Below are 15,140 nucleotides of genomic sequence, written 5' to 3'. Positions count from 1 at the left end.
AGGTTTCTTAATATATTATTTTATTCAAGTAATTGTACAAGGACAGATTATGAAACCAATCAAAGGTTGAAAATTCATTTTTCCAAGATATTTAAACCATTCATACGCTAAGATTCACTTGAAAGTTTGTAATAGTTATCCTTATCATTAGCATATTTTGGAAATCAAGGGAATTTAAACATAAGATCTCGGATCCTATTTTTTTTAGAGTAATAAGACCTTGATATGCTACAATTAGCGTGTCATAGCTTTATTAGCTTTAGATTTACCGTAGAACTGACCACATATCCACATTCTAGCACCCAATTTTTTTAGCAAAAATTGACAATAGAATTGAACCAAAACCTGAGAAAATTCGATCAAATTTGGCATACTTCCTCCGTTTCTATTTAGTTGACGCAATTGATTTAGACACATATATTAAGGAGAGGAGAGAGAGTGAGAGATAATGAAAAAGCAAGTGGGGTAGCTTGTAAATACAAGGTACGGAATAAAAAACTTAACCCAAAAGGAAACGTGTCAACTAAAAAAAAACTTACTAAAAAGGAATACGTGTCAACTAAAAAGAAACAGCGGTAGTATTTGATAACGACGCGGCTTAAAAGCTGAAACTTACCCAAATCAATTCCTACCGGGATACCAGAATTGAAGTTTTTTTTTTAACATTAATGAACCAAACCGAAGTTGAACACTCATATGATAGTTTCGCTTGTTCTAAATATCTTTCTGCAAAACCTTTTTTTTAGCTGTAAAAGTTGTCACCTGAAAATTACAAATACAACTACAAGATTGTCTATATGTAGAGGACTATAGTATGGAGCAATACTATAAAAATAAAATATTTCCAAAAGGAGGTTGAAAGGTAATCAGGAAATCAGATATACACTAATAATCATATCTTCAACTTATTTTTTTCGTATAATGATACATAGCTCAAGTACTTGAACCTTTTCTTCAAAAAAAAAAAAAAAAAAAAAAAATACTTGAACCTTCACAAAAATGGAAATCTATCTACCAAAAAGTCTAAGAAACATACTTCGTATAAAAGCATAACTATATAAAGTGGGAGATCATACGGATGTGCATCGGAATGTGCACGAGTGACTTCCAAACTGCGATACCACATCAACCAGCCCTGTATACCCAGCAACTGCTATCACCTGGAAAACAAACATTGACGACTAATAGTATGAAAACCAACAGCACAATTAATGAAAGAGAACCATTAATAAGCTCCCTCGCCTAGATTCCAGTTAACTTTAAAGTGATGGATGTATCATGATGGCCAAATTAGATTCTTGTTTTCATAGAAACATCACAAATGTATGAAGGGAAATATACTAGGTAGCCCCTAGACATCATAATTCGAGATGGTTTCCCTTGTCTATTTCATGAATTCTCATCATTCCAGTAGGTGACACATGAACTCCCATGCATATAAATATAACATAGAAACTAGTTAGACTTTTTATGCAACGAAAATTCTATAAAGCTTGAAAATGATCCATTCATCAGTGAGCTGGGAATTATTTAATATGGATGCATTGGCAAATTTGGCCCTATCCCTTCAATTTGCTGGGAATGCAACATTGCCAGGGCAGAAATAGTGAAGGACAATATGATTATTTAAAATTCATTTTGGGACAAAGGCTTTGTTGTAAAAGAAAACAATATTTGCATTAGAAGCATATACGGACACTCTTTAAAGAGCATGTGGGTAATACATTTGAAAAAATGACATCTCCATAAGGGATGAAGAAGCTGAATGTTCCAACTCGCATCAAGTTTTCCAAAAATGCTTAAACAATCAGAAAATATTAGGTGATGATGCTTTCAAAAAAATAAATAAATAGGTGATGATAAGCCTTGCGTATTATAGCAATTGCTGCAAGGGTTTTATAAATGACAAAAACTAGAAGGTTAACAGAACATACACCCGACTGATGCAAGGAGACAGAAAATGCTGACTCAGGAGCACATCTTATTTGAGATAGGATCTTGCCATTCATGTCCATTCGACTAAGCATTGATGAAGCTCCAACTGTTAATATCTGATAGATCATATCATAGTAGATATATAAATATAAAGCAAAGCAAAACACAACACCACACATCTGTCAAATAGCTACAGTGAAGCAAATGGCTGTTAAATGACCGTCTGCACCAGTAGCTAATGCATAAAGTAAAAAGGCAAATTTCTTGTCAACTTACAAGTCCTTGATGGAAGCAGCCTAAAAAATGCAAACCAGGATCTAGTTTATGCAGTTCAGGTAATTATATGAATGTAGAACAGGAAATTCACTAGCTGTAACAGGAAATGATCAATCAGTGAAGAAAATTTTAAAATGAACTGTGTCCTATATCTAGGATGAATATAAGATTAATAAAATTTCAAGAATTTATAAAAGATTATAAAAGAAGCTGTAACAAGGTGTTACTGAATCTAAAGCCAGCCAAGTTGGAACTGATAATAATTAAATCAAGCTGAAGATCACCTAAAGATTAGGGATCAAAATTTACGATGCTAAAAAAATTTCCCCGTCATCCAAAGACTTGTGTGACAAGTGGTCAGCCATCACCTAGCCCTACCCATACCACTACTTAAAGAATACTATGATGATGAAAACATTCAGAAGCAACATAGTCATTAAAATAGCGACAGCAATCACCAATAAAAAGGTAATTTAGACCTATTCAAGACGACATGAAGTCAAACAAAGGCATCAAACATTCAATGAGTTTCTTATTTAGTAAAAAATGGATACACACACATAAACAAAGAAAAATATTCATAATTCAGCAACAAGCTTCAGTTTAAACTAATACCACCACTACAATTCATGCAAGCACAACCAGAGTTGAAATTTCAGTTAGTGTTCATATTAATGGAAGAATGGTAAGGCAGCTATTTTCAACTTGGAATGGTGAAATCTAATCATGGCAGGTTAAGTAACCAGCCACAAACCAGAATAAGATCTTACATGATTGTCATCAAAAACTACATCTTGGCAAGTTGTAGGAGTACTGATCCTTGAAATTTGTTCTGAAGCCAGAAGATTCCAAACATATAAACTTTTTCCGCTACCACAAGCCTGCAGAAGAGAAAAGTTACATTATGCTTTATGCAGGAAGCCTGGCAGACAGGAGCATCATAACAATAATTGATACTACGTTAAGTACTTGGGCTGCAGATCCTTTTCTTCAAAAGCCATTTATATGGCTACAAACTTGCACTTAACACACAGCATAGAGATCTTTTGTTATAAGAAGTCAAAATAATCTACTCGCAAAAACAACCGACAGAACAAGAACACTGTTTAAAATGGAAGCAGAGGTACTAATGCTGCACGCTAATTGACCGCCAATGAGATACCAAGAAATGCAAAGGTGCTAAGGAACTACACTATTATATGTCAAACCAACACAAGTTATATTCAGATTCATTGCATCAACCCAATATTTCAATTAGTCGATATTGTTAGAAAATATTAGTTAGAATACTGAATGGTAATCTGGAATTTTCTGCCGAACAAAGTGATGCGTCTAATCTATACATCATAATTTCATATATCTGCTGGTCTTAATTAGTCAGGGGTAAGACTGTTTTCATTTGATCTAGCTGATCTACTGTCAAAAAAAAAGAATTTGTGTGTGTGTGTGTGTGGGGGGGGGGGGGGGGGGGGGATATGTATTGCTTCAACAAGCCAAGAAGAACCGACAGAGAACCACTGCATTAACATATTACAGCAAACGGTATCACAAACTCACTTTAAGCACGCGTGCAAATCTCAAGGTGCAATAAATCTGAATGCAAACTTCAAAAACAGAAATCATGACCAGAGAGCATGATACTAGAAGCTTTACCAGCCAACTCTCACTCGCATCTAGAGCAATGCAGCTAACACTGGAAACTTCCTTTAGACTCTCTCGCTTTGGAGATATCACCTGAACACACTTTCCATTTCGGCAGTCTAGGAGAAAATTTTAAAAATCAGTTCATATTAACTTCTTTTACAAAGTCACAAGAAAAAAATCACACGGCACTCAAGAAAAGGGCAAAAAAATTGTGCGCATCTTCCAGCATGACTAGAAATTTGCCATCATACCCCAAATTCTTGCTGTACCATCCTCTGATCCAGTTATGATCTGAAACCCAAACAGGAGCAATGAGATACAAACTTTCAGACAAATGTCAGTATCCTACTACATGCTATGAGGATTTCAAACATACAGATATAAGATATAACCTATCAATTTATATCAATCAGTGGCACTAATCAGGTTTGCAACTCTGCAATATGATAATAGTTTACTTTTTATTTTTTTTCTTTTAATTTTAAAATAAAAAAAGAGCTCAAAAGGGGACTTCACAAACAGTGAAGACATTTAAAATTTGGCATAAAATACTCTACCTGATTGCTGCCCGTTCGAGCAATAATGGAATGCAGATAGTCCAAATGTCCCCTAAACACAGTCTTAATCTTACTTGTCTCCTGAGAAAGATATAGAATGGACTAGTCAAGTACAGAACAGCTAAAAGGAGTATCTGTCACATCAGATATCCTCAGCAGAGGATGAAACTAACAACGCACCAATACTTGGAATTTTAAACATAACCTCAAGTTAAGAAATAAAAAGAGAAAGTGAATATTAAAACATCTTATATTTCAATGAAAACTCATTGAAGAACAAATATACATGTTTCATGTGTTATTTAAGAAACAAGATAATTACCACATCCCAGCAGTATGCACAGGAATCACCAGCAGCAGCATATATGGATCCTCTCTGATATAGAAGAAAAAGAGAACAATAATATCATTGGAAAAGTGAAATGTATTGAGGTGTCAATAATATGAAGAAGAGATCAAATTACAGGGAGGGTGACTAGAAGCAAGCCAATTAGTCACTAAATAATTTACAGGAAGGGAAGATTCAATCAAGTTGCAAACTTGAATAATATAAGAAAGTAAAAAGTTCATACAACAGCACAGCCTATATTGTGATCCACAAAATGGCTGATGAATCTCCCTCTTTAATGTCTTCACTTTATCCAAGTTAACAGTCTAATAATACTCGTATGTAGTATGCTGATGTAATGGGAATTAGAAGGCATAATTTTAGGGCAACCCTGAATAGAAGTAGACACCAAAGTGGGATAGATAGAGTACAAAGAAGCCATCTTGTTAAGGCTCAATGACTTAACCATTGAGAAATGCAATCTTACCTCGGTTGGCAACTTGGCATAGGTTTGAATCAACAAATTGTCTTAATTAAAGATTGCCACTCAAAAAACCCATATTAATAACCTAACAACATCAGAAGTCAAGCTTTGATATTTGGACTCACCAAGTTGGCTGATGGCCCCACAGTTACTTGACAAGACATTACCTTGGTATGGACAAAAGATACGAGCCCGACTAGAGGAAAAGAAAATAGGCATGGCATTCATCAACTGAAATCAGACCTACCTCCTCTCTCTATAATCCCAAAACAGCCTAATTAATCATCCATTTCTCTAGTACCTCAGGCTCAATTTATTTATTTATTTCAATTTTAGTTGTACATTAGATAAAAATAAGTCAATTGACTAACCAGATGACAGAGAAGAAAGAAAATTGAGGAGTTTCCATCCTAAGAGAGAAGTGATTCATATATTAACTTTGTTTCCAATGGCTGTGCATATTGGCAGCTAGAGAGAAGAAGGTTGGATTTTCCGCTAACAATAGAAAAGAAGGTGGCAGATGAGAGGGCAATGCAACATACAATAAAAGAGAAAGATAGGTGGGTGTATTGTGAGTGGATATGTGGGGAGGGGGAGGGGAGGAGCAAGTAAAAAAATAGTATGGTCAGGTTCATATGTCACAACTCTTTCTTATTGTTTTTTATCTTCTTTTTTCAAAAAAATATTTAATTTAGTCTGCACACCTATTTCTCATAACAACTTAATTTTTTTAACCACTTAGTTAATAAGTTAGAACAAACACACACAAAACAAAACCAAATCCTTGTTCCCAAAAGGATAAAGTTGCATGAACCAAGAATAAATTCAAGAATTCTTCCACAAATATTTCTTGTATACGCTCTATCTAATGCTACATGCTCTTAGAAACCCCATTTTCATTGTCAAGCAATATTGATTAAATGTCATACTCGAAATACATACCCAAGAGGTCAAATCCAGCAACCATATTTGAGTTCAAACAAGCATCCCATTAAGGTGCAACAAGCATAGAACAGAAATATTGAAATGTATGTAGTTCAGTCCTGCCTTGAAAATTGGTATAGAGAGATAATGGTAACCATAATTCACAAGCCCCATCAATTTAAAAAAATAACATTAACTGAAAAACAAACAAGACAATCATTTAAAAACCTGGTGGTCAACAGCAATTGCATTGTTCTCTGATATTGGAGATGTAGCATACCACGGACCCCTAGTACAAAATAAAGGAAAAAGTATTTAAGAATGAAATCAAGCATAAGAAAAGATAGAATTACCATGTACAATTTGATTTTTTTATCTAAGGGAAGTCTATCAAATGGAAACGTGCACCAAGTATCAAAATGATAAGTGTTGCAAAGAGTTTCGAAGAAGAATATTATCATAAATTCAAAATCTATCTAGGAAGTAGGAACTATTGGGTTAATTCAATAGTTTTACTATTTATTGATATATGAGTATATGACACTGGGGTTTAAATGAAAATGATTTCTCTTGTTATCATCAAAACATACAAAGGAAAAGCTATTTGAACTCCCAAATAGTCTTCTTGCATGCACACTGTGAGAGCACACCATATCTATGCTCTCATGAGATAGATTGTAGAGTATATTTTGAATCCTCAAAACAAACACACACAAAGCCAAACAATGTTATGATGATAAATATGTGTTCATACATGTCAAGTAAACACAAGCAGTACAACTATATTATTTGCAAATTTTAATTTCGAGTAATACCTGTGCTGTGGATTCATCAAGTCTATAGAAGGTTTTACATGGGAGCCTGCACATACATCAAGAAAAACAGTGATTCTTAAGCCTCTGAATACATGAATTTAACCAAGCTCTATAAAAACATTAAAAATAAATAAAAATATTGGGGAATTCAGCAAAACTAATTCCAGCCAAGACCCCTACCAGGCCATAGCTCATTGCTATTATTGTTTAAGCTAATAATGTCTGATTTTAAGCTGAATGTGCTTATTTCGAACACCCAGTTAGCATGTCAAACTTATTCTAGATTCTCAAGTGAAGGATTCAGTCTATATCTAGTGTAAAGTAGTCTATGCTATTGGCTACCATTTGAATTTCTAACAACAATTTCTTTTTTTGGTGTAGCAATACCATCTATTACAAGCAAAGTTATTCTGCTGAAGTGATAGCAGTATATTGTTAACCCACAATATTTATGGGAAAGAGCTACATTACTGCAATAATGCTTCGCGAACGTGATCCAACATTCAGGAACCATGACAGACACCTATAAAAGGTCAGAATCATGATTGGTCATTGATACCATTCAATGATACAACCAGTGTTTAACAAAGGTGGAGGCATACTAAGGTGATAGGCTCCTATTATGCCTACGTACGCCTTGGGTGGAGTTCAATGAGGCATAGTGTATAATTTTTTTTTTAGATGGTTGATGTGCACCCATAAGACTGTACCTAATCTAGATTTTATTTCAAAAAAAAAAAAAAAAAAAAAAAAAAGAGTTATAACCAATCGCCTAGTGCCTAGGTCTCAACACATAAGCAAGCTTTTTCATACACTGGATACGACACCATCCTCAACTAATTCCCTCACCGCATTTCCAAGCACAATTCTAAAATCTAGAGCCTAGAAGGCACACTTTTTCACACACTAAATAACATTCACAATCCTTCCAAGCATAATTTTAATATCCGGTGGATAGTCAGATGCCTCCTTAGAACATACTCCGTAGATCGGAACCCCCATCCCCCTCCACAAATTCCCTGATTAAAAGAACTTACCATATGAATTTGATATACCCTTCAACGCACCCCCCCCCCCCCCAAAAAAAAAAAAAAAAAAAAAAAAAAGAACTCTCACAAATCACTTCTCCAAGCCCCATGGAAAGAAAAAACTGAAAATCTTCCATACCCACCCCAACATCACAACCAGAATCGGTCATAGAACTCTGGCAGAAGTGACATGTCCTCTTTCCTCAATCCTAAAAACCACTATTATAAGTAACTCAGAGAAATCAAAGAATCACTACAGAAAGTTGTCCATGAGTTGAGGATACCATCACAGGGAGAGAGAGAGAGAGAGAGATGGAAAAAGATAAGTAATGTGTTATACGATGTTAGAGACTTCTATCAATCTCCAACCTGTCATTCATCTTTTGTGAACAGATGGAATGGCAACTAAGCTAATCAACCTACAATGAGCAGCTGCATCAGCAGATTCATTTTATCAGGAAGTTTGTTGAAATTGTCCAAAATTGTTGGCTTTCAAGAGGTAACAAAGTGTCAGTGTGTTTAGTGATTCATGTTTGTCAAATGAGCCCGATGCAACGATGCCTGCAGGTGCAATGATTAATTAAAGCAGCTACTTTTGTCACTATGCTCACTTAGTTTTCTTATTAATGCTAAGCTAAGTTTTGTTCTAGTTCAGTCCTGTTGGGTATCGTACTATTTTTCTAAGTTGTATTATGTATTGCTTACTTTTGGTCTCATTGTACTAGTTTTGGAATTGGTATTATATTGGGTTTCCTGGTATAAGAAGAGTTTCTTCTTTCAACACTTCCTAAAAGTTGGAGGACAGTAAATACTGATCCCTCTTAATTTCAATTGCCAAAAAAAGTCTATTTAACTATCAGTTTCTCCATAAAATAATAGAAAACACAATACACTTTGACCATTTTCACTACAAATGTTCAATAGTTAAATTTCCCCTTACACAGAAGAGTTTGCAAGACTTCATTGCTTATCAAATAGAAGCAGCAAGTTATTCATGTAAAAAGATTTCGCACAACCAACATGTTATCTAAGCCTAAGGAAGCAAGATACAATACCTTGTTTATGTATAGGTGTCTCTGACTCTTCAAGTTCCTTCCATTTCCAACCTCGTATCCGGCCATCATCTCCACAGCTGGATTGTAAATTCCAAAATTCATTCAGAATTTCTGAACCCATATCCTCATGTCACCATTCTGTATACGTTTAATGCATGCAAATGCAAAATCACACGGGAACAAAAGCAAGCTATTCATATAAATATGTCATTACATATTTATGATTGAAAACACATTCTACCCCTCCCCCCCACCCACACCCCCATTGAAGAAATATGCTTTGGGATTCTAGGGTACAATACATATTTGATATTTAATATCCCCCTCCCCCTAATTAGTGTCATTAGTAATTTGGTAGGGTAATTAATCGTCAAAAAAAAAAAAGATGGGTAATTTGAAGCAATTAGATCCTCTGTTCTATTATAAGTAATTCAAATTCAAATAAACTATTGAAATCAGAGAAGGGACTATACAGCCACATATCGTCATGTTCATCTACTGAACCAATAGTTACTCACTACTCGTATTCATAATCCTTTGAAAGAAAAGACTCTGAAGTCGGTAATGAATATGCTGATTTATAATCGAAATCATAGCACCTTTCTGAAACTAGAACCAGACATTTTAGGTGATACTGGCAGAAGATTGATTAGCAAAAACTAAATACTTAAGCAAAGTTCATAATCATATTATGCTTCAAAAGTGACAATTGTGCACAAACACGAGTGTTACATTGTGCGGTTCACCTACATTGTTCTTTTTAACATGATCTATCGTAAATTATATAGCGCAATTACATGTAATAATAATACAAGTAACATTTTTCTATAAGTAATTGACAACTACCTTGGAGGAGAAAGATTTATGTTGATGACTACACGGAATAATCAAATTTGGTTCATGTTAGCCGACCCCACTTTTGGGATTAAGGCTTTGATTGATTGATTGATTAATTGACAACTACCTTAATCCAACAAACATTGCCATTCACAACAAAACCCGAGCAAAAAAGGCATAAATTCAAGAAGACGAACCTCAACAACAAAGCATCATCATCATCACCGTAAAACTTAACATCATAAGCAGGACCCTCATGCGCTTGAAGAAAGCAATAAGGTTCAGCAGCAAACACTCTATAATCCAAATTTCATAAAATCAATAATCACATAAATATAACACCAATAAAATTATCAAAAACCAAAACTATCCTCAAATTGTTCAATAAATCATCAACAAAAATAAATCAAACTCACTGTTGAGGAGTCGGGACACCATAGCGCGATTCCTGCAAACAAAAACCAAAAATTAACTGCAAAATTACATGAAATAGAAGAGAAAGATTGAATTTAAGCAGAGAATGAAGCGTACAATGGAAGAGAGTATGGAGGAGAGAGAATAAGCGGCAACTGAACCATCACTTGAAGCAGCAACAACAATGTCGGGATTAGGGTTAGGGTTTGAAGGAGCAAAAATGGCACGAAAAACTGTTCGACATTGAGTTTCTCTTTCATGGAGGATGGTGTTCCTGTAAGCATCTTCGTCCCAGTTGGTAGCATCCATCACCATTGTTGGTTATTGTTCAGTTTCTTAATTTTCAGTCTAATGCATGTTCGTTTTCTACTCTTCTATAGTCCTACATTCCTACTATAGTAAAACAAAGGGTGTCAATTCAGGTGTCCGGATCGGGTTCGGTGAGGTCGGATCGAGTTTAGTCGGGTCAATTTATAAACTTGAGTATTGATGAGTCATGCTACATTGTTGTGTCCACATTAGTCGAAATATGAATCGAATATTTTTCGAGTCGATTTTAAATCGGTGTGGTTTTGACATTTCATTTGTAAGGCCTTTTAAAATTGACAATGTCCACAGGCATGTTGGGCAAAAATAGTTTGTACAAGTATTAACGTTCGGTAAAATTTGATGTTTAGTTTAGTGAAAATTGAGGAAGGTTAAAAAGTCGTGTTAAAACTAACGAAAGTTTGTTGTTTGATTGAGTCAAAATCGAGGAAGGATTTCCTTCCACCATAAGGTTGAGTAATCTCTAACATAATAAATTTATTTCATGTCATGTTGTCGTGTAAAGTCAGCTTTTATAGGCTGTTTAAGAGATAAGATGTGACCCGATGTTGGATACTGTTTCTTAGAGGCTTAGAGCCTTCTACGCGCCTTCCAAGCGCCTTCCAAGCTCGATAGCTAAGTAAGTTAACAGTGACTATTAATGAGTAGAGGTTGAGAGCATTATAATCATCAAGACACCAAGTCAAAGTCAATGTTAGGAACACTGATATCATCAATAATTGTAGAAACTATTTCACAAATATCATGATATTACTTTCCTAAGTAGAGTAGGCATGAGATTAACTATTCAATAGGAATAGAAGATTGACTGATAGAATTACTCTTCATTTCTATTTGTGATTCCTGATAATAAAGTCTAGAAATGGAAAGTCTCCTGACCCCTTTGGTTAGCTTTACTGACAGTGTATATATGTCAATAGCTAAAAGGGTAAATCATTATAAGAATTTCCATCAGAGAATCCAGGGAATGGTGGAAAAACTTGAAGAGCTGAAGGATACAAGGGATGACTTGAAGAGGGAGATTGAACGAGCCGAGTTTCAGGGGTTGATGAGCACTAAACAGATCAAAGGATGGCTGGAAAGAGTAGAAAAGGCGGAAGCTGAGGCAAATTTGATTCTTGCACAACCTATAAAGCAGTTAATATGCTGTAGACAGCCAAGTTGCAGATCAAGATACAGACTCAGCAAAAAATTCTTGCAGAAGGAAGCAGAAATTAGTGAGCTGATCACTAAAAAAACAACTCTGGATGTCCTTGTTCAAGGCTCGTCGCAGATTGACCCTATACCGTGTGTGCCAACTGTTGGCTTGAATTCAGCTCTGGAGATGGCAATCCAAATCATTGCAGATGATGAAGCTGGAATGATTGGAATTTACGGAATAGGAGGAGTTGGGAAGACAACACTCTTGAAAGAGATCAACAATGAGTATATATCAAGGACTGATGAATTTGAGGCAGTGATTTGGGTTACAATCTCCCAGGATTTTAGCCTGGAAAGGATACAACGCGCTCTTATCTCAAGGTTGGGCTTGTCTTTTGATGCAGCAGAATGTCAAGAGCAGCTAACTTCAAGGATATACAACTTCATGAGGAGGATTAAGTTCTTGCTCCTGCTTGATGATTTGTGGCGAAGACTTGATCTTGAAAATATAGGGATACCTTTGCCTGACAAGACAAACAGATGCAAAGTGGTATTCACAACTCGCTCTATGGATGTTTGCAGTGATATGGATGCAGATACGAAGCTGAAGGTTGACTTCTTGAATGAGGAGCATTCGTGGTGCCTCTTTTGTGAGAAAGCAAATCAGACAGATATAATCGACAACTCTGATTTAAAGCCTTATGCTGAAGCCATTGTCAAGAGATGTGGGGGTCTGCCACTTGCCCTTATCACTATAGGAAGGGCAATGGCCAACAGGAAGACGGAGGAGGAATGGAAGTATGCAATCCAAGCACTGGACAATGCCCCGTCAGAATTGCGAGGTATGCAAGATGTTTTTACCATATTGAAGTTTAGTTATGAAAATTTGCAAGATGATACTTTGAAGATGTGCTTTTTGTATTGTGCTTTATTTCCTGGGGACTATCCTCTTGAGAAAGAACAACTCATAGATTATTGGATTGGAGAAGGATATTTAGATGGCTCAAATGAAGATAGTCTCCATAACAAGGGGCATGCTGTCATTGGTTCTTTGAAGGTTGCGTGTTTGCTAGAATGCGGTGAAGATGACACCCAGGTTAAAATGCATGACATTGTCCGAAGCTTTGCTGTATGGATAGCATCAAATGAAGGAAAGAACAAGGAGAAGGTTGTGGTGCAAGGTTGCAGTGGACTATCGGAATTGCCAGATGTTAACAAGTGGAAAGTTGCTGAGAAGATTTCGTTGTTGGGTAATGAGATAATTATCCTATCATCAGGGCCTGCTTGCCTTAACTTATCATCTTTGTTGCTACATTGGAATCGTAGTTTAAGCAAAATCTCTAATGAATTTTTCCATTATATGCCAGTCCTTAAGGTGCTGGACTTATCAGTAACTAGTATCAAAGAAGTTCCAGCAAGTATTGGTCAATTGGTTGAGTTACGATATCTTGATCTGTCAAGGACTAAGATAACTGCACTCCCAGAAAACATAGGCCGTTTATCAAAGTTGAGGCACTTGGATTTGCAGCGAACTGATTCACTAAGAAAGATTCCGAGAAAGGCAATTTTACAACTTAAGAATCTGAGGGTCCTAAATTTGTATTACAGTTATGGAGAATGGGATATGTCACACGATGAGGGTGAAGGGCAGATAAAATTTGAAGACCTGCAACATTTGAACCTAACTGGTCTCGGTATTACCATGACAGAACTCTTTGCCTTGACAAAGCTTTCTAGTTTCTACAATATATTAGACTGTATTCAGTACCTTTTTATTAAAGGATGTGAAGGATTGATCTATCTGATGGTAGCAACTGTCTATGGTGGCGGAGAGAGATTAAGACGGCTAAACATCTATGACTGTTGCACTTTGAAAGAAATAGACTTGGGCTCGGAAGCTGGGAAAGATTGGCTTCCAAGCCTGGAAGTTTTAACTTTACATGCTCTTCCCAACTTGACTACCATCTGGAGGAACTCTGCATCTCCAAAATGTCACAAAAATCTTCGCTACATTAATATTTGGTATTGCCCCAAGTTGAAGAATGTTTCCTGGATCCTTCAACTCCCAAGGCTTGAGAAACTCTATGTATTCTACTGTGAAGAAATAGAAGAAATAATAGGAGAAAACGACGTTACAGGAGGATCATTAGAGCTACCATTCCTTAGTCTTAAGACTATATCTTTCCGAGGACTCCCTAAATTGAAGAGTATTTCCAAAGTAGCACTTTCCTTTCCTGTGCTAAACACAATTGCTCTGATTGAGTGTCCACAGCTTAAAAAGCTACCATCTGCAGCATATAACTCGTCAGATTTTCCGATAGTGTACTGCAGCAAGGACTGGTGGGAGAACTTGGAATGGGATAATGTTGCTGCTAGCTCTGCCTTACATCCCCAATTCATAGCAATTTGATTGCGCGTCATCAGAGTTATATCACTTTGTTTTAATCATCAACTGATTTTTTGTAACACAGCTATTCAAATTCTGTTCTGAACATATAGAAGTACAACTTGTCTGAGGTTGCTTGATATAGGCCAATTGCCTAATAACTTCAGAAGGGGAAAAACTAATTCAGACTTCGATTAGCTGTATTAAACAGCTTATTTTTATACTACTTATCAGTCAGTCTGAAGATTGTAATCCAATCTACCTTCACTCCGTTTATATTTTCATGCTTGGGCGTGTTGTGCCACTGTTGTATCATCGCTTGTAACAACAAAATCAGTACATCTAGGAAGGATGGTAAGCTCCATCACATCCACTCTCGAGCATTTTTCATACACATTAACATAGAAGCAACAAAGCATTTGAGAATAATCAACAAATGATTACTTTATAATCGTTCTGTTTTGGTATTGTTATGCTCATTATGTTGTTATGTGATATATTTGCAGAGTAACATATATACCATATAGATTTTTTTACTCAAGCATCCATAGAAAAGTAGAACTATTTCACAAAATACACTAATGCTTTCTATGTATGATTGTAACATTTGTAAGGTATACTTTTTTTTTTCATTCTTTGATGTTAGGCTGTAACTCCGCCAGTGGGTTTCCCGCTGCCAGTCCCAAGCCTGGATAAAGGAGGAGGGTTACGGTAGGCCAGTGACAGCCAGTATAAAACTTCGTCACATCCCATGACATGAGCCAAACAGATATTTTCGTGGGGGCGTTCCCTACTCAGCGACGCGCTGCACTTCCTAGACCCGGGTGTAGTGATAAGTATGCAAGGGTTGCTAGGTCGTCGCCCAGAAGCGACGCGCCACATTGCCCGAGTGTGGTGTCAAATGAGCAAGGGCGTGCCATTGGGGCGTTCCCTACTGAGCGACGCGCTGCACTTCCCAGACCCGGGTGCAGTGATAAGTATGTAAGGGTT

At 36.2% G+C, this 15,140-nt stretch overlaps 1 protein-coding gene and 1 pseudogene across 1 annotated transcript; one reads left to right on the top strand and one right to left on the bottom strand.

The window, feature by feature from the left end:
* Positions 1-881: 881 nt before the first annotated feature.
* On the bottom strand, positions 882-10,742 carry LOC145634567 (THO complex subunit 6-like). Its single transcript, XM_081685988.1, has 13 exons — positions 10,415-10,742; positions 10,300-10,331; positions 10,081-10,179; positions 9,047-9,123; positions 6,964-7,009; positions 6,377-6,437; positions 4,735-4,788; positions 4,413-4,493; positions 4,107-4,146; positions 3,865-3,971; positions 2,982-3,092; positions 1,935-2,051; positions 882-1,160 (listed from the first exon to the last, which is right to left on the bottom strand). Exons 1-13 carry the CDS (start codon positions 10,610-10,612, stop codon positions 1,071-1,073), a joined length of 1,113 nt encoding a protein of 370 aa, XP_081542114.1. The 5' UTR covers positions 10,613-10,742; the 3' UTR covers positions 882-1,070.
* A 591-nt stretch (positions 10,743-11,333) lies between these two features.
* LOC145634566 (disease resistance protein RPS2 pseudogene) lies at positions 11,334-14,434 on the top strand (annotated as a pseudogene).
* The last annotated feature ends 706 nt before the right edge of the window (positions 14,435-15,140 follow it).

Source organism: Chenopodium album, chromosome 6 (genome assembly GCF_948465745.1).
Source record: "Chenopodium album chromosome 6, dcCheAlbu1.1, whole genome shotgun sequence".
NCBI classification, from domain to species: domain Eukaryota; kingdom Viridiplantae; phylum Streptophyta; class Magnoliopsida; order Caryophyllales; family Amaranthaceae; genus Chenopodium; species Chenopodium album.
Note: the sequence above shows the minus strand (reverse complement) of the source record. Positions and strands in the feature narration are given on the sequence as shown.